The sequence below is a fragment of the Vulpes vulpes genome, chromosome 5, assembly GCF_048418805.1.
Source record: "Vulpes vulpes isolate BD-2025 chromosome 5, VulVul3, whole genome shotgun sequence".
Lineage (NCBI taxonomy): Eukaryota > Metazoa > Chordata > Mammalia > Carnivora > Canidae > Vulpes > Vulpes vulpes.
This window is the reverse complement of record NC_132784.1, coordinates 138,563,340-138,590,412: the sequence shown is the minus strand read 5'-3', so window position 1 is coordinate 138,590,412 and position 27,073 is coordinate 138,563,340. Positions and strand designations below refer to the sequence as shown.

Genomic DNA, 27,073 nt, shown 5'->3' with positions numbered 1-27,073 from the left:
AGGACGTGGCTGCTGGACGTGGGCGCGGGGATGTGGGTGCTGGACGTGGGTGCTGATGTGGACGCTGAGGATGTGGGTGCTGGATGTGTGTGTAGGAACATGGGTGCTGATGTGGATGCTGAGGACATGGGTGCTGGATGTGGGTGTGGGGACATGGGTGCTGGACATGGGCACGGGGACGTGGGTGCTTGTTGGATGTGGGTGCTGGATGTGGGCATGGGGATTTGGGTGCTGGACATGGGTGCAGGGACGTGGGCGCCGGGGACATGGGTGCTGGACATGGGTCCCCCGTGCACCTGCAGGGCCGTTCTTCTGGGAGACCAGTGGCGGTGGGGGGTGCCACCGCGAGGGGCCTGTCCCAGGCTGGCCGTGGTCTTACCCTCCACGCGTGGCCTTCCTCCAGGGCCGCGCTCTGGGCTTCTGCCGGGTTCTCTATCACTCTTCCCGTTTGCCCAGAAAAATCCATGGCCACGAGGGAGTTCTCCGACACGCTGCGCTGGAAGGAGAGGCCCCAAGGTCTTACCATGACAGGAGTCCAGCCAGGGCGGCCCTCGGGAATGTGGGTCTCCCTCAAGGGCGTGGGGGGCACGGGGCCCGGATGGCGGGGACCTATGAGGCCGCCAGCCTGCACCAGCACCCGCCACAGACGTGGAAATGCTGTGGAGCTCAGCCCTCACCGGCCACCAAGTCCCTCCCTCAGGGCTCAGTTCAGGGCGCCGGGTGGACCCTCCCTGTGGGCACCTGACGTCTGCCGGGAACCGGCCTGCGGAGCTCAGGGTCATGCTTGAGGGCACCACAGGCTCCTGCACCTCCGGGCAGTGGAGTCTGCCGGGGAACAAGGACATGGAGTCCCCACTCGAAGCGGGCCGGGGAAGGCTCCAGCACAACGGTCACGGGCGCCCACGGTGCCAAGGCTGAGCCGGGCAAGGGCAACGAGCTCCGCCCTCAAGGGCTGTGAGGGGCACGCGGGGGCCCCGAGGATGGGCAGGATGTGACCCCAGGACGGACGCGCCTCCTGGAGCTTCTCGCGGCAAGGGTACTCACCACGGGCGTGGAGAAGGACGGGAGCAAGGCCTTCCTCTGCGGCGGGATCCGGTAGTTCTGGTACAGCAGCATCCCGTACTGCAGGGGGAGGCCGGGGTCAACCACGGGCCCGAGCCCCCGAGCCCCCCAGGCCCAGAACGAGCGTGGCAACGTCACACTGAGTACGGAACGGGGAGCAGAACCCCCGCCGCCCGCGCGGGCGCACAGCCTCGCTCCTGCCCGACGGCCGCCTGCGGGGCTCAGGGGGTGAAGCGTCTGCCTTCAGCTCAGGTCGGGATCCCAGGGTCCTGGGGTCAAGTCCTGCATCGGGCTCCCTGCTCAGGGGGGCGTCTGCTTCTCCCTCGGCCTCAGCCTCTGCTCATGCCCGTCTCCCTCTAGCCCCGCTCTCTTGGACAATAAGCACAGTCTTTAAAAAAAAATGTAGGAAAGGAAGAGAGGCTGGCGGGACACATGGAAAAGTAGGAAACGTCAGGCTTAAGCACAAACGTCATTAATCGTCTACCAAAGGGCGTGCTTCCCCACAAATACTCCAATTAGAGCGTGACGATGGTCAGAGGGGGAAACACGATTACATGATGCTCGTCAGAGGCGCGGCCTGGACACAAGGACCCAGACAGGCCGAAGAATCGCGCCAACACCGCTGGGGAACACGGACGTACGCACGGCAACGTGAGGGCCCCCGGACCGCAGGGCAGGCAGCGCTGCTGCAGGTGACAAGGACCGAAGGATCCATGGGAACACGTATGCTGCTGTGAGCTAATCACACGCACACGCACGCACACGGGTACACGTGTGTTCACGGGAGCAGACTGCACGTCACACGCACATGCGCAAGTGGCCTGAATCGAGTCATTATTCAAACACGACAAACAGCAACGAGAGGAAGCATTTTCGTCTGAGACTGGGTTGGAAATGTCGGGCTTAAGTCAACGACGCGAGCGTCGCTTCCAACAGATCGGAAAGGTCATGGAGCTAAGGCCAAAGAAACAGGAAGGGAAACCGCGTGCACACACGGGCACGGGCACGCGCACACGGGCGCAACCCGCCTCAGGAGCGCCCGGGACCGCTCTCCCTCCAGGAACTCACCAGCGACTCCTCCTCCCCCCGCGAGCTGCCTAACTGGCTTGTCTTCAGTATAAAACTGTTTCACGGGCACGATCGTCTTTAAATATTACTTTTGCCTTAATTATTAAAGAAGTTGTATGTTTCCGACACTTCTCTCTTGTGGTCCCGTGATCATTAATTCTTGTTTTTTTCTCACTTAAATAACTACGCCAGCCGTCACAGTGCGAGCGTCATCGGTACACGTGCTTGACGATTCTTTAGATTATTAACCTTCTGCGCGCAACCTTGGCACAAATCACGTAATATTATTTTCCCTTTTACTCTAGGTGAGTGGATTTTAAGGAAATACTTATGGCCCAATCAACACCTTCCTCTGTTGCTTGGAAAGAAGAACGTCTGGCCGGAGAAACACCTGCCCCCTTCTTGGCGACGTGCTGTTTCCTGTTCACACCTGCCTGAGCGTGACAGTCTCGGACGCTTTTCTCAGAGAAGCGTGAGTGACGGCTCAGGAGGGACTGCAGAGACGGCAGCTCACGGCTGCACAAAGTCGACGTGTGCCGTGTCTGGAAACCACCTCCCCGTACGGGACGTTAGCGCGGTGAACGCACAACAGAAATAACACCCAGACCCCTTTCTCTTGGAATTTAATTAAACATTTAGCCTTTACGTTCTTAAGTGAGATAGGATATAGGTTCATGTCCTTGGGCAAAGGCTGCATGAAGGCTTAGGGTCACGGCCAGAGAAGGGGCCTTGCATGTTGCCAGGCTGAGCTCCAGGCACGCAGAGCGCGGGAGAGGACACGCTGCTGCCTCAGGGAGCTGCAGTCGGACAGGCCACGTGCAGACAAGCAGCAGTGTGACCCGGTAATTAAGAGAAGAAACCCTAACTGTGTGCACGGTGAGGGCAAGTCTCCGCTTATGGGGCCAGGCCTGAGCTGGTTCTTGAGGGACAGCACCAGGGCGGCCACCAACCCCTCTGCATGCCGTGCTGGTTCCACGGGTGGTCACAGTCCACGTGGCGCATGGGTTAAAGGTTCCTGGAGAGATCCTGGGGGGCTCAGCGGTTTAGCGCCTGCCTTTGGCCCAGGGTGCAATCCTGGAGTCCCAGGATCGAGTCCCACGTCAGCTTGCAGCATGGAGCCTGCTTCTCCCTCCTCCTGCCCCCCTCTCTATGTCTATCATAAATAAATAAATAAATAAATAAATAAATAAATAAATAATCTTAAAAAAATTTTTTTTAAAGGTTCCTGGGAGCTTAGGAGAAACTCATTTTTTTTTTTTTTCTTTTAAATGTGCTTGAGTTTTTCCTTCTGGATTTTCCAGCCAACTTTAAGGTTTCCTTTGTTTTTGCACACATTTCCTTTTTTTTTAAATATAAATTTATTTTTTATTGGTGTTCAATTTGCCAACATACAGAATAACACCCAGTGCTCATCCTGTCAAGTGCCCCCCTCAGTGCCCGTCACCCAATCACCCCCACCCCCCGCCCTCCTCCCCTTCCACCACCCGTAGTTCGTTTCCCAGAGTTAGGAGTCTCTCATGTTCTGTCTCCCTTTCTGATATTTCCCACTCATTTTTTTCTCCTTGCCCCTTTATTCCCTTTCACTATTTTTTATATTCCCTGAATGAATGAGAACATACACTGTTTGTCCTTCTCCGATTGACATACTTCACTCAGCATCATACCCTCCAGGTCCATCCACGTTGAAGCAAATGGTGGGTATTTGTCATTTCTAATGGCTGAGGAATATTCCATTGTATACCTAGGCCACAGCTTCTTTATCCATCATCTGTCGATGGACACCGAGGCTCCTTCCACAGTGTGGCTGTGGTGGACATTGCTCCTTTTGATGTGAAAATACCACAGCAGGTAGGTAGGTAAGCACGGCAGGTGTTTCCTCTTCCCGTTTTAAAAATTACCGGGTTTTATGTGCCTTCGTTTCTGGCCTCGACGTATTCCCCTCGTCCCGTTCCCACCGTTGACGCAGGTGTGGCTGGGAAGCCTGTCACCCAGCACAGGGAGTGCAGGCAGGGGCGGGGAGGGACAGCGCAGGGCTGGACTTTCCGACGGCTTCGGAGCAGAGCGCCGTGGGCGTCCTTGGGGCCGCCTGCTCCTGATGGACACAAACTGCACCGTGTGCTGCTGCGTGTCTACAGCCAGCCTGGGGTCCCGAAACCCGCACTCACGAGGCCAGCCTCTCTCTCGGGGCGGAATTTCTACGGCAGTTTCAGAAACTTGCAGAGAACAGCGGCCAAGGTTAGAGCTCCCTCCACGGCCCATACGGCAGTGGGATTATTTAACAGACCACGTAATAGGACGGAGGGAGGATCAGCAGCAGCCACTGCCTGCCGGCTTTACCCCCTAAGCCTGTCTGAGGGCAGCGACGCCCGTTTCCTCCTGGGTGGGCTCAAGCTCCTCCGACGAGCATCCGGGACGGCCTTAGAGGCACAGAGAGGTCCCAGCTGGCTCTCGAGGTGTCGTCCCTCTCCAACAGGGCCCGGGGTCCCAGCATGGCGTGGACGGCTACTGCAAGACCCCCCGCCAGGCAGGAGGGCCTCTGGGATACACCCGGGCAGCGGCTGGGGCAGGGACCAAGGACCCTCTGGGTGTCTTCTGCTTCCACCAGGTTGAGGACGCGCTCATCTGACCCCCTCTGGGGAACAGGGCAGTCTGAGGGCCAGAGCTCAGGGGACCTGCCAACACTTACTACAGACAAGACCGGGCAACTGGGAAAAGGTCCAACGTCTCCCCAGCCCGGGAGCCCTGGAGGCCCGAGACCCAGACTCTCTGAGGTCCAAGCTGCCACCTGCCGACCCTGCCGGCCCCGGGTCACTGCCAGGCTTGCCCAGTACACCCCGCAGACGAGAGGGAAAGGTGGCTTCCACGAAGAAAGAACACATGGAGTTTGGGTTGGTTCCCGCCGTCATTCGGCCCAGTTTTCCCAAGCATCTATTACGTTCCGGGCGTCGGGCTCCCTGAGAGGACTTCGGGGGCGCCAGGCAAGGTGATGTCCAGGCCGCGACCCGGCACAGGGCAAGCCTGGGGGGGGGGGTGGACGGGTGGACTTCCCCTGGTCAGGCCCCTGGGGCTGCTGGTCGGGGGCTGGACAGAGGAGGGCCGGAGACTGCTCACGGCTTGAGAGAACAGGAGGCACTTTATCAGGTTCCCCGTGGCGTCAAACAGCCCCGACGCCTGAAAAAAATACACCCCACGGTGACGGTAACGTGGGGACGCAGGCGAGAGCCTACGGGTACAGGATTGGGTCTTCTGACCCCGCAGCCTGCTCTCAGATGGGACAGGGAGGGGGAACGAGGTAAGGAGATGTCACGTGGGACGAGGCCTGCTGGGTGGCGGCAGGACACCTCGGTGCATAACCGTTGAGGTGCAACTCGGCTTCCGTGGCACCTGCCGTGGCCCAGGGAGGATGCTGACAGCGTGGACGTCACCCAGCTGCGGTGGGGGATGGGGGATGGGGGTTGCGGGTGTGAAGTAGCGCGGAGCCCGGCTCACAGCAAGTGCTCCCAAATGCTAGTGCCCCACGGGACACGCCCACCCCAGGCGCTGATCATCACACCGGGTATTTCGGTCGCTGCTCGGCCTACGCACTTCCCTCCCCGGGCCTGGTCGTTATGCCGGCGTCCGGGGACAGTCCTGCTCTGTCCTCCTCTGTCCCGTCCACTGGCCCTGCTTCCTCATGCAGGAAGCCAAGAGGCCGAGCTCACCGTCGGGACGTACTGCGTGTTACCCCCAAGCACCTAACCTCCAGCGTCACACGTGTGTGTCCACCCACTTTCCTGCTTTTCCCAAAATAGCCTATATATCCGTAGATTAAAAAAAAAATCACAGAACCCCAGCAGATGTCCAGGGCTTCCCTCCACCTCTGCCCCGGTTCCCGGGGCCGTGCCCGCTGTGCCCACCAGCAGCCTCCCGAACGCTCCCATCACACCGGCAAACGCACGGGTGTATTTCCACTTCTCCTTTCCTTATCCCGACAACGAAGGTGGCACTTCGCACGTTGATTCTTAATCAACGCCCTGGAAAGCTCCCCACAGCTCGCTAGAGAGACCCCGGTTCTCTGCGTGACCGAGGGCCGCGCCTCCCAAGGCTGTCCCGGGACACCGAGCTGGCTCGGAAAGGGGGGCGCCTCCGTCTGCAACGCCCTCTACCAGCACTGACGTCGCCGCTCCGATTCGGAAACAATGACACGTTCCACGTAACCCCTCTTCGTCTTATCGGAAGCAAAAATAAAACAAGACACGGTTCTGGGGAACAGGCGTTTGCAGGACGCCCAGCCTTGGAGCTTATGTCCCCCGGGGTCTCCCAGGGGTCGTGAGCTGCGCCTCCCTCAGCTCACCCGTTTCTCCAAGTGGCTCCGTGCCGACTCCCTGCCCGGCTGAGAGCTTGGGCACAGGCTGGGGTTTCACAGAGAGATCCCGAGCCCCCTTGCACAGGTCGGCCACAGCGGACCGAGCCAGCCTCTCCTCCAGACCCCGTGACAGTCCCCCTGTCCACCAGCTTGCACGACCTTAGGGAGCTGCAGACACGCGGGACATGTGAGTGCACAAAGGGACGTTTTGTGGGGACGCAGTGAGGTGTGTTGTCCCGGGACACGCTTCGCCTCTGCTGCAGAGCCGCACGAAGCCACCGCGGCAGTGACGAGGGCCCCGCCCCGCCCGGGGTTCCTGTAAGAGCGCGCTGTCGGGGGCGCTGCGTCCCTCGGGCAGTTGGGCAAGCTGCACGGCGGGGCGCGTTCCCTCGGGGGCCGGGCTTTTCGGGAGGCCGAGAGCCTGATGCTCAGTCTCGGAAATGACCAACCGTCCTGATGAACTATCCCCGTCTCCCCGTCTCCCCGTCAGGCCTCTCTATTCCTATCTCTCTAGGCCACCGGCTCGCAACGGGTGCAGGCCCCCCGCTCCCAGGCCCCTGGGGACCCTGGTCACGCCCAGCCGGGCTGTCTCTACCGGCCGGGGTGCTCCGGCATCCAGTGGGCAAAGCAGGGGTGTGGCCCGCATCCCATCCCGCCTCCGAACGTCAGGAGCCAAGGCTGGGAGCCGGTTCTGGTCTTTCCAACGGGAGGCCTCCGTGAGAAAGGTCTGAGGCCCGTTTGGGAAGTCGTGGGGGCGCCCGGGGCTGGCCGGGCATCGGGAGGGCTCGCGGCGAAGGAAGACACGCACCGGGCGCACGCGCGTACCTTGAGCAGCCTGCACGCCGTCATCCAGCACGTCCTCCCCTGCTCGTCTTCGGCACACAGCAGCCGCAGCTCTTTCGTCTCGTTCCTGACTTTGTTTGGCTACGGGGGTAAGAGAGGACCTAATGAGTGCGCCTCGGTGAACGCAACCCACGCCCGTGTCAGGGCACCAGCCAGCCAGACAAGCAGCGGGCTGAGGCCAGAGGGCGCCTCCTCCGCCCGGCACGGGCCAGCCTGCCCACGGGCGGGCGTCGGCATGAGCGCTCGGCCAGCTTCCAACAGGGGACACAACCCTCACAGGGCAAGGCAGTACGTGCGTCAGGGACACGGGTGCGCAGGTCTGTGCAGGGAAAGCTGGATTCAACCGGAGAGCCGGGCCCAGAGAATGGGAGAAAACATGTCTGGTCGCCTCCCAGGAAGCTGGTGGCAGCTGAGGAAGGGCCCGCAGGGCTTGGAGGGGCTTGGCTCTGCAGTGGATCTCAGTGGCCCCAAGATGGAACGTGAGGAAGGCCCAGAGAATGAGGCCAGTGTCACCCCAGAGAAGGGGGCTGGGGGGCAAGCAGCCTGGGCTGGGTGGGGGCCACAGTCCCAGATGCACTGAGGAGGGACGGAGCTGCCCCAGGCAGAGGCAGCGTTTAGCTCATGACGGGAGAACCGTGGCAGGAGTGGGCCAGTAGGGAGCCCGGGCTCAGGAGTCAGCACAGCTGGGGGCCCCAAGCACACTCACTGGTGGCTGGATGCGAGCAGTGGGGCTGCTTCAGCTCCCACCTATGAGCACCGGCGAAGATGCAGTGAGAGGATGCAGGGAGAACCCTTGGTGGGGGCCCCTGCGCGTGGTCACTCTGCCGTAAACGGCATCCACCATGACGACGGCCGGCCTCACCGCAGCCTCACCAGGGGAGGACGTGTGTACACATGCACGGGTGTGCGTGCATGCAAATGTGCATATGTATGTGTGCACACTGTGTCCATGAAGGTGTGTCCATGTGTACAGGTGTGTATATGTCTACATGTGTGGGTTCACGCAGACATGTGCATGCATGCACATGGTGCACATGTGTGTCCAAGCAGGTATGTGCATGTGCACACATGTATATGTCTGCACATGTGTTCATGTAGGTGTGTGCACGTACACACGTGCATATGTATGTGTGCACATGCATGTCCGTGCAGGTGTGTGCGTGCATGCAAATGTGCATATGTATGTGTGCACACTTTGTATTCATGCAGGTGCCTGTGTACATGTGTGCATATGTATGTGTGCACACTGTGTGTCCATACAGGTGTGTGTGTGCACACATGTGTGCACACGTGTTCATGCAGGTGTGTCTATGTGCATATATGCATATGCTTGTGTGCAGACCGTGTGTCCATGTAGGTGTGTGCCTGTGTACACATGTGTACATGTATATGTGCACACTGTGCATTCATGCAGGTGTGTGTGTGTGCATGGGTGGAAATATGAGCACGTGAGCCCGTGCTCTCACATGCATGTGCGCAGAGGCAGGGCGACCCGTGGACACACCCATTGTCCCGGTGACCGGAAGCCCACAGGGAAAGTGTCAGCTGTGGGACCCTGGAGGCCACCAGGGGGCAGTAGGCCGGGGGTCACTAAGCCAGGAGCCCAGGGACACACCCGGCCTGTCGTGTCCTGGGCGCCTCCCCGAGGGGCCGGCCACTCGGGGCCTGACGCATCGGGCCCCCGTGGAACCGCCCTTCTGTCCAAAGGCGAACGCAAGCAGCGCCCCGCAAGGACTCGCGGCTGCGCCCGGGCCCACGGGCCGAGGTACCTTTATGCAGAAGCCGTGGTCTGTGGGCGCGCCGTACTGCTTCCTGCCGGCGGTCAGGGAGAAGACGCTGCTCTCTTCCAAGCCCGCCAGCAGCTGCAGGTGCCTGGGCTCCTGCGGGAAAGGCTGGTCAGGGTGCGGCCGGGCGCACGCCTTCCGCACACACGCGCACGCCCCTCGGATGTTCCTACGGACCGTGAGCACCTTGCGCACCACGTGCCGACTTAAGACCAAACTGACCCAGGCCTCGCCAAGGAAACCCGCCTCCCAGGACTGTGACACCAGGGGTGCCGGCCTGGCTCGGGGGGTTAAGTGTCTGTCTGCCTTTGGCGCAGGTCACGATCTCGGGGTCCTGGGCTCGAGCCCCAAGTTGGCTCGTCTGCTTCTCCCTCTGCCCCTGCCCATGCTCACGCTCATGCTCCCGGTCTTTCTCTCCATCAAATAAATAAAATCTTTACAACAGAAACCAAAGAAATAACGTGTTTGACACTGAGCCATAGCGAAGCCCCGTGACCAAACATTCAAGGTAAAAACCAGGAGAAAACCTGGGGCCTAAAGTCCAAAGGGAAGGGCACACCGTGGCACAGGCCACCCCTGCTGCACGGTGTGCAGAGGCCGGCGGCCTGCAGTCTCCCATCGACAGCCTGTCCCATCCTTGTCCCCAACCCTCCTTTGTCCCAGTTCTGCCTCCTGCTCTGGGTTCAGCACCTGCGAGGACGCTGGGGAGTCAGGAAATCCAGCTGCCCTTCACCTGCACCAGATGGAAGCTGTTCACCTGCCTGAGCCCCTTGTCCCCGGCTCAGATGGGGCTGCCGCGGACTGCCCAGAGTGGCTGGACGGTGGCCTGGTGCCCAGCGCCCTGCCCGGGGTCCCAGCAGGCCTGCCCTCCTCTCCTGGCAGGAACCGCGCATGCTCAGCGCATAGTGTGGGCACCCTCCTGCCGCGGGGCCTGCTCACAGCACATCACGAGGACCGAGTGGGGGGCCGGAGCAAGCACAGACGCGGACGGTGACCAGCAAGGTGGGCCCCCAACGCCCTAACTCCCCCTGGAGGCCTGCAGCTGTATCTTCCATCTCTTCCCCCACTTCCCGCTAGAAATGCACGCACGACTCCAATTTCTTCCCTGCAGGGCCTACAGTATCACGGGCTGCACTGGCAGCCATCCCCCAGCCACCCTCCGGCCACCTTGGCTGCAAACTTCCAAACTATGGAAACTGAGTCGGCGTCCTTCAGGGAGTCGGACCGCCTAGGAGGCTCGGCTCCCAAGCCCCAGAGGGGCCCAGCGGTGACGTGGCCAGGAGCCCTGCAGGTCTGTGCTGTCACCTGGTTTCTGAGGGAGACCAGAGGGCCAGGAACCCGGAATTAGCTTCACAAATCATCACAAGCCCGGAGGACCCTGACACGCATCTTCACGTCCACTCTGAACGCGGCCGGCCTGGTGTGACGGGGGTGGCAGTGGTGGCTTTAAAACCCACCTTTGACACTCCCTTCGTGGAGCAATAAAGGCCCGATCTCCGCAAACACACGTACAGCTTTCTCCACGACTTCCTCCCCAGCTCCTTCACGTGCAAAAACCCCTGGATTTCAGGACAGCTACTGGAGTTCAGAAAGTTCTGTTGAAGAGATTTTTAAAAGTCAGATAATGCTGCCGTTAGAAGCATGAGAGCAGGTGCGTTATACCGGCATCGCTAACATTTTGACGTTTCCTGGATTATAAAAATATTCTTTTTTGGTCAAATGAAGCATTTCCAAATGATAGTTTTCCTTTCAAAAATCTTAAGACCCACCTAAGCTGGTGTGCAGGGAACATAATCAATATTTAAGCACACAGGAGCCAATGGGCCTTTGTAACACCGACGAGAAAACCCAGGAAGTCACAGATTTCCATATAAGATGCAGGTAAGGGCGCCGCCTTGTATCCTGGTTTTCCATGAAACATGCGGTCTGATCATCAGAGTTAGGGCGCCGGGGGCGCCGGGAGTAAGCACGTCACTTTCATCGTGTGTCCCTCCACGGAAAGGTGCACTAACAGTTCTCTCTGGAAATACTTCAGTGAGGCCACTGACCCCGCTAAGCCCTCTCACATGCAGGCACATCCTTCTCGGGAAACAGAGGTCAAGAGCCAGGTCCGGGAGCGAAGCTGGGGCAGTGACATGGGTGGGTCCTCTCCGCTGGACTGTGAGGGGACACAGCTCCTCCCGCAGGTGGGACAGAGTCTCACGCGCCCTTGCCAAGCACAAGAGCCACCCCAAATCAGGCCGTGAGCCCTGATCCCTTATGGGGATCCTTGTCACCCTTACGGTGCACGGCCCATGAGAACCACATGGCAACAAACAACTCTTGCCAGAAGAGTCAAATCCTATGGTCAGGGGGGCTTCGGAGGAGACACCAGAACAGAGCTCTGAAGCCCTCACCCTTCGGGAGGTGAGAATAGCCCTGGTGATCCAGAGAGCAGACAAGGGAGGGTCATGGGGAGACTCTGTAGGAACTAACTTTTAGTGGATTCTCGTAACTGGATGCCGCCTGGAGGGTGCTGGCTGCCCTCATGAATGGCCTGTTCTGTCACTGAACACGCTGTAGACAGACACATTTTTCCAGGCACAGCAGGAATATTCCCCTTCCCGACTTCCCTGGAAGAGCCTGAGCAGCACCCAGCCAGGGGAGTCCAGGGGTGTGTCTGCCATTGGGAGGCGCTGGGGAAAAGCCAGGTTTTCTTGGAACAGGACTTTAGAAGGCAGAGGGAAAATTAAGACAGACGCAAATCTAATTTTAATGCAGAACATGCAACCTTTTAAAGGGTTTTACGGCAGCCCAATCCTTTTTCACTATAAGGGGGCACGGTATCTCTGTAGAGATCCCCAGGGCGGTGGCCTGACCCCGGACCCGCACTCCAGAGGAGCCTCGAGGAGAACACGCCAGCCTGTGGCCTCTCCCTTTTGCTCATGTTGCTTCTAACTCACAGGAAGCTTATCCTGTTTATAAGTGCTTGGTTTGCTTTGAAGGAGCCTGGCTGCACACACATTTCCCAGGTCAACATTTATTTCTGGTTGACTCTAAACGCCGCCGGGAGCCAAGCCTAATACGTGATGAAGAATGCAAGCAACCCCATCAAGGTTTTGTGGGGCTGCGACCACAGCTCGAGAGGACTTGCACCCAGAAAACCCAGCGGAAGTCTCTTCCCGCTCAGTACCTGCAAAAGCTGGCTGTGACCGCCATTTGACTGCTGGCACCAAGTAACCATCTGCTCTGGGAAGAAATTCTAAGGAAACAGGAAAACAAACACAGTGAAAGTTAGTTTTCTAAGGTGGGGAAAAGCATGCTTACGGGGGTGCCAATACTAAAAACATTCCTACGAGTGGGTGGGTGCATGTCTGTATTTAAAAGGACGATCTCGTTTCCTCCCTTATCCCATGGTGGAAACCTCTACTTCAAGAAGTTGCCACATTTCCTTAAATGGTGAGCTTGAGGTTGGAGTATCTGTCACGTTTAACGTGGATCCACGTCTCTCAGCGCACACCAAGGCGGAGGGCCGCCACACGGTGCCATGAGGTACACAACTCTGGGAAACCAAAAGAGGAGGAACACGGTGGCAGAGAAAAGCTTCTTTTGGTACATCACGCACAATCAGTTATCCTGTTTCTTGCTTTCAAATAAGAAAGCAGCCAAACTACCGAGCCAGAAGTTGACGATGGACCTTCTGCTCATGTCTTGATGGCTTGACCCCATGACTCAGGACAGGAGCACGTGCCATGGCAGCAGGAGGCTCCTGACCCTGAGATGTCACAGGACACGTGCCCCTCACCGTCCCCCCTCCCCCCGCAAATAAAAAGGAAACAAAGATCAGCCCAACATGCCTGGAAACTCATTCTTCTACAAGCCATACAGGATTATTTCCTACTTGCAGAGAGTAAGGAGCTTTTATTCTGCTGAATACTGAACTGGTTGGTTCCAATTTAACCATGAACTTGGGATATAACTGAAAAAGCCGCCCCTCGTCTCTCCTGACCGAGGGGCTAACCCCCTTGCCCTCTGCTACCAGGAAGAGCGCACTCGTTACCTCTGGCCACTACAGAGGCATTTAGTTAAGCATCGGAGACTGAGTTCTGAGCAAGGGTTGCTTCGAGAGATGGCGACGCGGATTCTCGAACCCGTGTGCTACCCCCATACGGCTCAGCTATGTTATCCTCCGCTGCTATTGATCCCAAGTAACCGCCACAAGATTTCGAGAGTCCCAAACCCTGAACCCAAAGAGAGAAGACACTCACCGTAGGATTTTTGAAAAACTCGTATTTTGCGTAATTCTTCCTAAATAAAAATTTGCTTTCGCTTGCCATGGTACTCTCCACCTGGACCACCAGCTCATGGTCTTCCAGGCACCTTTCTGCAGAGGGAAAACACGCATGTGAGAAGACACAGGTGGAACCTGCAAGGTGGCTTTACCACCAGCACCGACACCTGGCTAGATTCCCGTTCCTCTTCACACGACGCGAGCGGACACGAGGTCCAGGACTTGATAAAATCTAAATCTCTCTTTAGTGCACTACACCAAATGCAGACGGGTCCTGAAAGAAGTGGTGTGAGGAATTCAAGTCCGTCCTTACTTCTCTACACTTCTCAGTTTGGCACCAGTGAAGGTTGGGAGAGCCAAGAAGGAATCCCAGCAAGAGAATACGGGGGAGACACGCTGCTGTCGGTGTGTCTGCACACACTTCCTCGGAAGGCAGAGGCCCCGTCATCCACCTCCTGGAGCTGCTCTCCTAGACAAGGTCGTATTGTTAGGACGGGGATGCAAACACATCTTATGTGGCGGTCACACCCTTTCCCACCTGTCTCCTCAAACACAGGAAACTGACCGTCCTAAGTCCTGGAACATTCAGTGGGGCATCTCTACGGCAGCCTTGACGTGTGCACTGATGCCCCAATGGCAGAGACGTGCAAGGATCTGTCTGCAGAGGACAAGGCTGTGGTGCTCGCCGGAGGGTGGCCGTGTACACCAGCACGCAGAAGCACGCTGGGCCTTGGCTGAGACAGCACAAGCAGAGGATTCTTTGGTATATATATATTTTTATATAGCGTCCAGAATCCTGAGGCCAATATATATATATATTTATATTTTATATTCTTATATTTATTTTTATATATTATCTATCTATCTATATCTATCTATCTATCTATCTATCTATCTATTTATAAAAATATATTTAAAGCCCAAATCTGCCAAGGCAAGGAATGTCCTCCCCATGACCGCTAGACCATCCAGGGCCACACCTGGCACCGGCGGCAGAGCACAAACAGGTCCACTTGCTCCCGGCTGCAGAGGGCTCCGTCAGCAACGAGTGACCCAAGACCCTGCCCTGCATTTCCCTGCAATGGAGGGAAGAGTCCTGCCGGGCTGGAGCACACGATCACGACCGCTACGTTAGCTTTCAGCAAAGGGATCGGCGTGGGCTGGCATTCATTTAACAGTTTCCAGTGCAAAACACCTGAGTGACGTCTGTTCCGAAGTTTCAGCCAGAAAAAACATTTCTGTAGTTCTAGGGGCAAAACCAACCACCCCCACGCTGCCTGACGGCTGCTTTACAGAACTGACATTTGTCACCAGGTAAAATAAGGACCAGCGGGGCTCTGGCGACCTGGGTGGGGACGAGACCATGCAAGTTCCAGGGCAGAAGCGCTGTCTGCAGACTCGTGAGAAGCCCCAGAGGACCAGCGGGGAGGCACCAGCTCTGAGGGACACGCGGGCAGACGCACGGCTGCTGCCCTCCCGGACAGCCTTTTCCTGCCTCCCCACGTCCCTCTCACCCTGGCGTAATCCCAGGGCAGCTGGGCACAGACCGGGCTGCATCCTGGGTGGCTGGGCCCAGGGCAGCCGGGAGGGAGGGGAGCGGGGACCCGCGTGCCCTGATCGGGGCGTGCTCCTCTGCTCCGCGTCACTCTGGAGCCACCAGGGGGGCTCAGGTACCCACAGGGGTGGAAACGGGGGCCTCATGGCTCCGCTTCTCCAGCCCCCAGGGGACCCGGAGCCCCAAGACGGCAGTGGGCTCGGGGAGACTGCGTGTGGGACCCTCCTCCCAGAGATCCCCGTCTGCCACTGGATGTCCACGCAGCAGTTTTCCCAGCTGTCGAAAAGCCGACAACATCAGCTCAAAGCCCTTTTCTCTGGTTCTCATTTTTCTCTATGATTCTAAAAACAGGTCTTTTCAAGCAACTCTGGGTGATTCTACTAAACGGTCACATCGCCGCCTATAAACCTCGCATCATCACAGTGGAAAGCGGCATTTCATCGGGGTGTTCCCGAAGGGTTTTTCTGTACAAAGGGAAGACTCCAACCTTCCTTAAAGGGGATTCGTGTCTTTCAGATTTTTGACGCTGCATCCAGCATCTACGCCACCACCCCACGCCACGAGCAAAATAGTTACGGATCACTCAACTCAAAAGGCAGATTTTACTTCCCTGCCTTAAAATGGGCCGCGGACACACGAGTCTTTAGCAGAAACCTGAGCCGCCCGCCTGGGCTGCCGTCAGCATCCCGCCTTGCCTCCCCGGCCCGCGTCCGCACCCGGCTCGGCCCACCCACCGCAGGGAGCAGAGCTGGCTGTCAACACGTTACAGCTGCTCGGGGCCCTGGGGGCTCGGGAATTGCGAACAAAGTGACAGGGAAAGACCACGGCAAGCCGTCGCGCTGTCTGCACGTGCCTGGGAAGCAGCCTTCCTTCTATTAGGGATTTCCGTGGGGAAAGGACATCCCTCCGGTGCCCGTCCGGGAGAACGACAAGGAGACCAAGATGGCAAGGTTGGCCCTCGGAGGCTCTTCTGAGCACCAAGCCCCGGACACGGTTGCGGTTTTTCCTTCAACACCTGTCTGCACGTCCAGATGTCAGAGGCACGTCCATGGTCAAGTTTCTCCAAAGAGAGAGCTCACGCCTCTTCCTGCAGGGTTGCAGCCTAGTCCATGCAACAGTAGGATTCCCCAGACCCCGGAGGCGTTCGTGTCACCGTGCTCCGTGCCTAATTGCCAGGCTCCCCTGGTCATCTGTCCTGGCTCCTGCGGTCACCCAGGACCTGGGGGGGGGGGGGGGTGCTGCACTCCCAGGGAGGCAGTTTACCCAGAGGCACATTTTCAACACCACAGGGGCACCAGGATGCTGTCTGCATGCCCCAGTTGCAGTTTTACAAAATTCCTTTTAAAAAAAATTGTTTGCTGCCTCGATACAGCAGCAGGCCAGCTGTTAAGCACCCGCGAGGGGCATCCTGGCTGACCTGCGCCGTCTGGAGGGTGGCCGTTCATGTGCTCAGGGCAGACTGCAGGGTACCGCCGGCCTCGTCACAGCCCCCCCCCCCGCCGCTGGACTTGGCTGCCGAGTGGCCTCGGCCAGGGACGCTGATCACAGGGCTGAGCGCGCGACGCAGAATCCCGAGGCCAAAGCGCCCACGTCCACAGGCAGGACGTGCAGGACACGCTAACGTACGGGGCAGTGACCGACGGGGAGCAGCTCGCTAGGGCTGGAGTCCCAAGGCGCCGAGTATGCCTCCCCGGGATGGCCCTCACTACGGGCCCCACGCACCGGGCTGGGCGCCTCCCCACCTTCTCAGACCACCTCGAGTGTGAGTCCAGGAGCTGACGCAGAGGCTGAGAGGCACCGACCCAGCCGTGGAACATTCCGGGCCTGCTGAGTGCCGGTGGCGCCTCTGCCCCGCTCCTCCCCACGGGGCCGCTGGGAGCTGCAGCCACGCACGCTCGTGGGTGGTCTTCTGCTAGTGCAGACCTCTCCATCATCGCTCCCTGGCTGTGGAAAAAGCTGAATGCTGCTAAGGACCTAACATTTCACCTGTAAGGACCAGGACAGGAATGGTGCCCTGGGATCCTCAATGCTAGGGCCACACGTAGGCTCGCGGGGCCTCCATTCCTGAGGTCCCAGCCTTACGGATCTGACACGCTGCCTGCCTCGCGCCCAAGCCACAGACGCGGTGGGTGCAGGCCCCCAGAGCATCCCCACGCCAACAGAGCGACTTCCAAAGGGTCCTATCAACGACTGCGGACGTGAGGCCGGATGGACGGCTCTGCGCGGAGACCGGGGCCCGCCTGCCAGTGTGCCAGGGCCCAGCACACCCTGAACATTACCCTAAAGAACTCTGCACCAGCTGAGCACACGCACGCCCATTCACGGGGACCCGGCGCCGACACACCGAGCGCTCCTCTGACAGGCGTGCCCACAGCCCGCCCTCCACTGTAGCTTGGAACAGGCGCCTGGACGTCCCCCTCCCCCAGGGACAGGCGTCTGACCGTCAAAAAATAAGGCTTGTAGGACAAACGAAAGAACAGGCAGAGGAGACAGGGGCGCAGGAAGGCGAGAGGCTCTCACACCTCGCACGTGCTGTCCGGAGCCAGGCGTAGGGGAGCGTGGTCACCGCTGCGGACGCGGCACCGGCGCAGCGGGGAGTCGGGGCAGCCTTCTGCGGCCGCTTCGTGCATCTGCAATTCGCTTCACTAACTACTTTTTTCCAAACAGCATCCAAGATTGGATCTGAGTGTTCGCTCGTCTTTTTTTTCCCTCTCTATCATTTTGCTTTCTCCCTGCCTTTTTTTTGTCACATTTACTCGATTGTATAATAAAGCATTATCCCTTTTAGAGTGGGTCAGGTCCTTCTGTGAATAAGAGGAATAAGGAATAAAAACTAGCACGTCCCTAAGAATCCCGCGTGCGCCTCTGTATTTCTTTCCCGGGTTCTCGCGTTTTGATGATTTCTGACAGTTCACCTGCTGGCTTGGTGTGCTCGAAATCAGGGCCACCACACAAAACAGGCGAATCAAAATTCCTCAGTCCGATGCTTTTGCGTACCTGTGCCCATTTGATACGTGCTCCCCGTGTGGGCAAAGCCAGTCACGGATTCCGATGCCTGCAGAAGGCCCTTCTACGGTTCCCTTCAGAGCATTCAGGCTTCTGAACGGGCTTCAACAATGCTCATACCTGGGTCCAAGTCCACAGATGTGTTTTTAAGGTTAATTCTCCGCGTGTGCACGAATGTGCACGTGCCTACGCCTGGCGTGGTGCGTGCACGCGTCCGAACACACCGCAGGGTTCCAACTCTTGTCTAATCTCCAAGTTACTTGTGTACTGGAGATGCTTCTGGCGACCCCATCGGAGCGCGGCGGGACCCATTCGGGGGCATCCTGGGCTGCAGCCTGACGATGCTGCCACCTGTGGCCGCAGGCGGCAGCGAGAAGAGCCACCAGGAGAGGGCGGCTGGAGGTGATGGAGAAAGTTCCCGTCGGTGTGCAAGTGCCCTGGAGATGGGCAGAAATGGGAAAGAAGAGAGAAAGTGTTCCCGATGCAAACTGTGAGGCCCGCTGTGTGCCTCTGACGGCTCGGGGGGAGCTGGAACGCGGTGACTTAAAACAACGCCAACTCCAATTTACGCAGCATCGTTCAGGCTTCGATTGTAGAGCATCTTTTTTTTTCTCATTTTTTTTAAACTTCAAATAAAATTTTTTTTTTTGTATTGCATCTTTCAAAACAACACAACACAACGTGAGTTACACAAGTCACGGCTGAAGTCTGATTTATTAATCTTCCAGAAGGGTTCACAAGAAGAGCGCAGAACCACGGGAAGAACTTTGCTATCTGTGCAATGTGTCTCCTTCACCACGTGGAAGAGGTACGGTTGTCGAATTGGGAGAAAATTCTGGCTCCTAAGTGTGTGCCTATGATTTTGCGAGCGCTGTACGCTACCCACTGAGAGTTTAAACAAGTCTGAGAAGCTTCTTTCCCTGAAATAGGCCACCCGAGCAAGAAAGCCCGCAAACCCCCCAAAAATTAAAAAAAAAAATAAAATAAATAAAAATAAAAAGGAAAGCCTGCAAACCCAAAACCTCCATAAGTTCTGTATGTGGCCCCGTATTAAAATATTCTCTTGCTTTATGGGGATCCCTGGGTGGCTCAGAGGTTTAGCGCCGCCTTCGGCCCAGAGTGTGATCCTAGAGTCCTGGGATCGAGTCCCACGTCAGGCTCCCTGCGTGGAGCCTGCTTCTCCCTCTGCCTGTGTCTCTGCCTCTTTGTCTCCCTTTGTCTCTCTCTGTATCTCTCATGAATAAATATAATCTTTAAAAATATATATTCTCTTGCTTTGTACACACCACACGCATGTGCACTCCATGAAGACACTGTGAGCAGCTCAGGGACACCTCATGAGACTCTAGCCCAGAGGCTCTGGGGTACGTGGGTTCCCCTGGGCCTCCCGCAGGCCCTTCGGACGCCACCACACACCCCACTCCCGTGACCTGGACGAGCTGCTCTCTGCACAGTGATGCCAGGACGGTGCTCCCCCGAGGCCCTGCAGGCTCCCCCTCAGATCGCAGCTGAGTTGCGAGCCCTGCGCGCCAGCCACAGCCGGTGGTCCTCAAGCCAAATCAGAGAGAACCTTCTCGCTGTCTCTGCACCCTCGAGGCACGACCTCTGAGGCACGTAGGAGCAAGGTTCTGAAAGCCCCAGATGGGGGAGGGTTGGGAGGGAGCAGGAGAAGCAGCAGCAGCAACAGGTATGCAGTGCCGTGGGGGTGGCACAGACCGTGCCGGAGCACCGGAGCCACTGCCGGGACCCAGCCGGCTTCATCTGACCACATGCCGGGTCCCCAGCGTGCTCCCTACCTAGTCCCAGGTGCGGGTGGTGCTCCACCAGCGTCCAGCTGTTGTCGTCCACACAGTGGCTTCTGTAAACCAGCAGCTGGCACAGGTCCCGGGCTGTCATGTCCGCTAGGATCTCCACCACTTTGCTCGTCCCGTCTTCACTGAAGATTTTCACATCCTGCAACATACGAAGGGGACACTTAGCCTGGGTTTTCAAGGGATAAAAGCCGAATCAGGCTACAACAGGAAAGGCAAGCACGGCCGCGTTCCAACACACGTACAACCGTCCTTGCACGCGGCAGGCAGCTGGCCGCTGCCCGGAGGCTGGAGGGCCCCCCCAGCGCCCCAGCCTGCGGGGCACCTAGGGCTACAATAGGAAGTTCTGGAAATGCCAGGACACCTCGGGGCAGACAGGGAGCACGGCCAAGCCGGAGTGTGCAGGCCGCTTCGTGGCCACCTGTCCTAGGAGGCGCCTGAATTTGTTTCAGATCCTGCTGTGGTCTCGGGGCTGCACGTTTCCTAGTGGAAGCAACTGCCCAGACAAGGTGACCCAAACCTAACTCGGGGTGACCCCACCTGTTGTCCGCTCCCAGGCTCGGGGCGCAGCGGCCAGGACCCCGCCACACCCCACACAGCTCAGGTCATAAGGCTCCGAAGACTCGACAAAACTCAGAACGAATATGCTGAAATTTAAAACACTAAAAACGCGGGACACGGTGGGAACGCAGTCACAGACTGGCCCCCGTCCCCCTACGCCGGCTTCATCTCCCTGGAACCTGGAACCGCTCAAAGCCACAATGGACGCGTCGCTCCCAGGCAAAGGGACAGTGAAGCAGAAATCCCCAGGACCCTGAGCGCCCTGTGCCCCGGCTCCAGAGCCACAGGGAGAGGGACGCCGATGCTGGGGGACACGCGATGCTTTAAAAGAACAGACAAACCACCTCACCTCAACGGCACGGAGAAAGCAGTCAGAGGAACAAGATGGCATTTTAAATCGAGACGGTGTCCTCAAGGGTTGTGGGCCCCCGGCTGTTGCCCCACTGAGGACGCGCGGCCTCTCCGGCTCAGCCCCGAGGCGGTGAGGGGAGCCCCGGCGGCAGGCCGAGGAGCCCCGTCCCTGGGCCTGATGCGGTGGCCCCCGCGGCTGGGCTCCCCAGCGCCGGCGGGGCGGGGGCAGGACACTCAGGCCAGCGCGCCAGGAAGAGCCCTGCTCCCGTTTTCCCGCGACGGGGAAAGAAAACGCGGGAGGCCTGGAGCCGAGCACGCGTGTCCTCTGGATCCAGGCCCGTCTGCCAAGTGCCTCCGAAACCTGCGTCTGGGGCCCGCCGGCACTGGCGACTGCGGGGCAGGGGCTCCGGTGGCCTCTGAATGCCAGCTGGGCCTGACAACGCTCCCTGCCCTTCTCCGTCTCTTCTTCCAAGAGCTTTGTCTGGCAGGAGAGGGCGCGGCTGGGGTCACGGCCGGGAACGCAGGAGCAGGATGGGGACGGCGCGGTGCCAGGCTGCAGACCGCTCCCGGGCAGGCCACCCCAGAGAAATCCCCAGGGGGGCCGGTCAGGACCGAGCGCCAAGCTCCCAAATCACACGCATTTTTGCAGAAATCAACTCCTCTCTTTCCGGGAGTTCACATTTCACTCCATAGAAACTTCCACGGAACAAAGTAAATATTCAAATGCAGCCGACAGGAGGGAGTCCGTACGAGTGACACTTGGTTCAAACAAAGAACGCGGGTCTTTTGTCTGCAGGTCAAAACGTTTGCAAAGAAACAAACGCGCAGACATGAAAGAAAAATGGATTTAGGAAATACAAACGGGTCCAGATAACGGCTTATAAATATGCTAATGTGCCGTCCCCCTGCCGGGCCGCGTGCTCCTGCACCACCTCCTTCCTCGGCCCGAGCGAGCTTCTCCGGGACCACGGTCGACGTTGGCTTCTCTAGAACCTTCCAATCCCGTTCAAGTTTGTTTATCAGTTTTCCTGCCCCAAATCAGGAACAGCCCCAGGACTTAAAGGTAAGGCCCCAGGACTGAATCCTCTTTCCGGCCCAAATGTATCTTCCTTTAAGCTCGCTCTTCCCTTCCCTGCTGTTCCACGGCCACCCCCCCCCCCCCCCCCGATGTCTATATATAGTCTCAGTATTACAAGCTAAGATGTGCTTTGTCACAGGGCCAAGTCCACGGCCTTCGGATTCCCAGAGCAGGCCGGGCTGGCGGGCCTGGGGCAGGGGGTGGACACGGAGACAGGGCTCTGGGCACAGGACCTCGAATTCCACGCTGCGGCCCGACATGGCCCGGCACCTCCCAAGCACAGCCGAGCCGCTGGCCACAGGTGGAACCGACCCCAGGACGGGGAAGCAAGGGAGCCACTTGACGCCAGAGCCTGGGGCCGGGCATGCTTGCGGAGCCACCCAGGAGGGCGCGTTCAGCGAATCCTAAGGCACAAGGAGAAACGTCCTGTAACAGTTGGCCGCCTGCCGCTGTGCCTCCCGAAGCCAGCGGCTGAGGGAACATCCTGTACCGGGACAGGTGCCTCTCTGGTCACCACCTGGGCGGTGCCGGGGCTCATTCTAGAAGTAAGGATTTTCGCTCTGAGCCTGGGTCAAGGGCTGCTGGGCAGCAGGCGGAGCCTCCCTCGATGGATGGATGGATGGATGTGCCAGCACCTGGCACGGGGCGCGACGCAGAAGCTTGTCTGCATCCCCGGCTCACGGTTCAGCCAGGACGAGATTCCTCCCGTGGGCCCGTGCTTTCCCGGGGTACAGCCTGTCCGGGGAACATACAGATCTGGGTCATGCCAGGATGGGGGAGCACTCGGAGCACAGCCCCGCAGTGCCAGCCCGAGGTCAGCCCCCTCCTGGCTCTGTGACCTCGGCAGGTTAGATGCTGGCTGACACCCACTTTCTGTCCTGCGAGCACTGCTCAGGGAGTCACTCAGAAAGCACAGTGTTTGCTCTGAGGGTGTCAAAGACTATTATGACCTCCCTTAGCAAGGGGGGGCGGGGGGGCAGTCTAGAGCCAAACCGGGCTGCAGTCTGGCTTCATCGCTAAGTAGCAGCGTAGTGGTGGGAACGTGGCACAGCGGCCCCGTGCCTCAGTCTCCCGTCTGTGAGTAGCGCTGACTTCCCAGGGCAGGCCTGGCTCAGGCTCAGGAGAGCTTCCCCTGGAAAGGTCTCGGCCCCCGCACCTGCACGGGATGCGGAGCCAGGAGTGAGGCGGGCTCCACCCAAAGGCTGCAGGCAAGGAAGGGGCCACCTGGACTCCAATGCAGGCTGGCGCATCTGGGAACGCAAGGCTCCTGACCTGTAGGATGCTCCGCGAGCGACTCGGTGGGAAAAGCCAACCCCCGAATCCCCAGGGTCCTCTTCTCTGCTGCAAAAGCGTTAAAAAATAGAGCGGTGGCAATATTGAAGAGGAGATCGTCACGGGCATGGCCTCAAGGGCATGAGGTGCTTCTCTGCAGAGGTGGCGGGGCAGGAATTCTCCGTCAGGACACCCGGCCTCTGACTGCCTGGCACCGCAGCCCGTGATAAAAGCCCCGAAGGGGTGACAGAACATTTAGGCATCCCCGGAGCCCTGCTGTCGCTTTTGCTATGTTCCCTGCACAGGCCGAGAAGCAAACCACAAGGAAGGAGTCTGAGAAGGATCAGGGTGGAGGTGACGTCATCTCCGTGCCCCAGTGTGTACTCTGGGGAGCCCGGCTCTGGGCCCGGGTCCCCCACAGGGAGGCCGCGGGGTCACCTCCCTGCTGTCAACGTCGCGGGGCACACCGCCCTGGCTGCCTTACAGGCTCAGGACGTCCTACTGAGCTCAGGAGGCCATCACCGCGGCCCAGACCACCCTGGGAAGACAGAAAACGGGCACTTTCAGCTTCTTGCCCCCAGAGCCTACGGGGTAGGATGTCCGTGAAGGCCACCCCCCGAGGGTGCCTGCACCGAGCGGAGCTGAGAGGGCCCCAAACTCCGGGGGGTGCGGGGATAGGGAGGGGAGGGCTCAGAGCTAGGAGCACCCACACCGGCTTCGTCTTCCTGCTCGACCTTTGATCAACCGGCTTCTGAGCTCAGAGGGCTCCGCGTCCACCTGCAATGCGTTTTGCAAAGTGAGGACGTAAGCTGAGGTTTTCAGAAACTTGTGAAGTTTCTTATAAACACTGGGATGTGCTGATGGTCCCTTGACCTGGCGGGGGCCACGAGGAGGAAAGTGGGACAGTCCCGGCAGGTGGACGGCCACGGGGACGCCCTGTGCCCGGGCAGGTGGGGGGCTCCGTCTCTGAGAACCGCAGCAGCCACGCTGGGGCCCAACATTAACATCCCCCGGGGCAGGCGTCCCTGCCCCCCAAGCAGATGAGGGGTGCAGGTCTCAGTAATGCAGAGGCTTGCCCAGCGTCGAGCACGTAGAAACTGCCGGAGCCCAGACCTGAACCCAGGGCACCTACCTGCTCTGCTTTGCTTCTTTGCCGGCAGCTGTTTCCCAGCCCTGGGGAGTCCTCCCCCCCAGGAGGGATCCGTGGCTTCTTAGGAGCTACACGAAAATGCTTTTGATTCTGGTGGGCCCTGAAACCCCCTACAAGTGGCTGCAGTAAGTCTAGAGGAAATTAAATTTCATTTGGGGGACGCCTGGGGGGCTCAGGGGTTGAGCGCCTGCCTTCAGCTCAGGGCGTGACCCCGGGTCCTGGGATCGAGTCCCGCGTCGGGCTCCCTGCATGGAGCCTGCTTCTCCCTCTGCCTGTGTCTCTGCCTCTCTCTCCCTGTGCCTCATGAATAAATAAGTAGAATCTTTAAAAATAAATAAACAAATTTAGTTCAAACTGGGGCAGAACCAACATTAGGCTAGATGAATTTCAGTGAAAAATGATGTAAACCTAACAATTTTTTCCCAGTTCTGTTCTAAATTAATGCTTCTGTTTTGAGATATAAAACACGAAAGCCCAAACGGCTCCACGCAGTTGTGCGGCTCTCTTCGAGGCAGTAAGAACGTACGTAATAACGCTGTTCCGTCAGAGTCCAGCTTACTTTCAAAGAAATCTGCATCACTATCTGTTGACTTTCAAGTTTCCATGAGAAACATATTTCCGGTCCCTGCCTTTCCTTTTCCTTTGCCTTTCTAAAGCAGTTACGACTCTAAAAATAACCTGACTAGTTCTTGAAAATCAACCACGGATTTCGGGGTCCCCCGAAATCCCCCGGATTTCGGCAGGCCCGGCCTTGAATGGTGCTCAGCAGCTCGGCAGGCCGTGGCAAGATCCAGGGCACAGGGTGGCCGCCTTTACGCCCGTTTCAGACCAGACCCATTCGGAAGAATAATTGATTTTGATTTGCTCATCTCTACTTTTTTTTTTCCTCGAATGGAACCATGGACGTCTGACTTTGCCAGAGGCAGCGCTGATCAGGTGCAATCATTGTAGAGAAGACGGAAATAAAAGGTAGTTTGGAAAAGATGCAGTCCTCCCCTGGCGGGTGGAAGACGGCAAAGGGGTCACGCGGTGGTGGCGCCAACCAGGCTGCCGGGCAACACCCAGGGGCTCTCACCGGGTCCCTGGCCATCTAGGGCCCCTGATGCTGTTGCCATGGGAACCCGGGCTTGCCTCTCCCCCCAGCTCGGGCATCGCTCTGGCGCCGGCCTGCGCACCTGCCCGCACCTGCTCCTCCGCTCAGGGACGAGTCCCTGCACCACTCCACCGCCCGTGGCTTTCTCCCTGCACAGGACAAATCGGGTGAGGACCCCCGCGGGAGGGCACGGCCTCCCCGACGCTGCAGCAACGTTGGACTCTTAGACCTTCCCTCCGAGGCTCTAGGCCTCCCTGACTGCAAGGCTCCCCTCTGGGCTCCAGGACCAGGAATCGGGGACTGGGGCGAGTGGAAGCGCAGAGGGACCGCAAGTCCCCGCAGGGCCCGCAGCGGTGACGGTGCCCTGGCCGCCTGTCCCCAGCACGGCAGGAGCAGCAAGGACCATTCACAGGAGCCCGGCGGGCGCCTCACTTGGATCTCAGAAGGAGGACGGCTCTATTGATGGAGTCGCCTGGGCAGGGGGACGCTCTCTTTCTTGTGCGTAAGGACAACGCCGGCGGCCCCCGGGACGTGCGAGGGCGGGAGTGTGTGTGTATGTGGGACACGCGCACACACACCCAGATGTAGTCAGTTCTTCACTATGAAAATAAGTTGGCATGGTAACACTTGAAAATAATAAGGGACACGGGGAAAACTCTGACCTTTTTTCTTCAGTTAGTTAAAATTCTAGAGTGTGGCCCTCCTAGTGCTCTCCCGCACACGTACTTATAAATAGACGCACCGACATGGTTAGGATCACAGGACGTACGGTTTTGCAATCAGGCTTGTGTAGCTTCAGGTTACACCATAAATATCTCCCGGGCACTACACCTCTTTGATGTTTCCGTGTCTGCGACGTTTGTCCACGTGGCCGTGTGGGACCCGGCGCTGTCCTGACGGCTGTCCGTGCGGGCGGTTTCGAGTCTTTCACACTCACCAACAGCGCTGCTGGGCGTCTTTCTACATGAGTCTTAATGTCTGTGTCTATTTTCTCAGAATAGATCGCTAGGTGTCAAGCTTTTTTTTTTTTTTTAAAGATTTATTTATTTGAGAGAGAGAGAGAATGTGAACGAGCAGGGGGGAGGGGCAGAGGGACAGAGACTCCCGAGCAGACTCTGTGCTGCGTGCACAGCCCAATGCGGGGCTCGATCTTGTGACCTGAGAGCATGACCTGAGCCGAAACCAAGAGTCGGACGCTTAGCTGACTTAGCCACCCAGGCGCCCGGACGTCAGGCTTTATTAAAATACATCTCCAGTAACAGAAACGTTTCCAACACTGGAGATGCCTGGCCGAGCGTTTGGTAGGATGCCGTTCCCCAAGACCAGATTTATTAAGGAACGTAACGGGACTAGGTGCAAGGCCGCTCGGCCCCGTCACTTAGGAACGGTCATCAGGCGTGCTCTCTGTGCAGCCCCCACTGCCTGGACGCCCCAGGGTCCCCCAGCGCTCACTCCCCGCACGGTCTGGAAGCACCGATTGTGCAGAGGATTTCTGTGTCCGCGGTGAAGGCATAGACTTTAGAACCGGCCAGGCCTGGATTCAGACTCCCTCTCCTGCTGCTGCATGTGCCCCCCTTCCCCCGACTATCAACACCCTCACTGTCACAGCAGAGGGACGGTCACACAGGCTTACGCTGGGCACCCCGGGGGGGTGCATGAAACTCCCTCACGCGGGGCTCACACCGGGTAAATGAGCATTCCACACGTGCACGTCTGACTTGCCTTCTCTCTGTCAGGGCCACCGTGTGCCTACAAGATGCCCCTGCTGCACCAACCCAGAAAAAAAAGCCTTTGCACACAAAGAGCCCATCCAAACTTCTATTC

At 58.4% G+C, this 27,073-nt stretch overlaps 1 protein-coding gene across 8 annotated transcripts in view; it reads right to left on the bottom strand.

The window, feature by feature from the left end:
- The window catches only part of GRB10 (growth factor receptor bound protein 10), a 153,506-nt gene that overhangs the window by 6,544 nt on the left and 119,889 nt on the right, over window positions 1–27,073 (bottom strand). For 7 of the 8 annotated variants that reach the window (XM_072760100.1, XM_072760104.1, XM_072760102.1 and 4 more), the window contains 8 exons: window positions 19,730–19,886; window positions 13,350–13,465; window positions 12,275–12,343; window positions 10,560–10,697; window positions 9,088–9,198; window positions 7,301–7,399; window positions 1,045–1,122; window positions 380–496 (listed from right to left, as the gene is read on the bottom strand). In XM_072760100.1, coding sequence (XP_072616201.1) covers window positions 380–496; window positions 1,045–1,122; window positions 7,301–7,399; window positions 9,088–9,198; window positions 10,560–10,697; window positions 12,275–12,343; window positions 13,350–13,465; window positions 19,730–19,886 — 885 coding nt within the window. Of the gene's footprint in view, window positions 1–379; window positions 497–1,044; window positions 1,123–7,300; window positions 7,400–9,087; window positions 9,199–10,559; window positions 10,698–12,274; window positions 12,344–13,349; window positions 13,466–19,729; window positions 19,887–20,654; window positions 21,701–27,073 lie in introns of those variants that run through there. The other variant, XM_072760107.1, reaches the window with a different exon arrangement.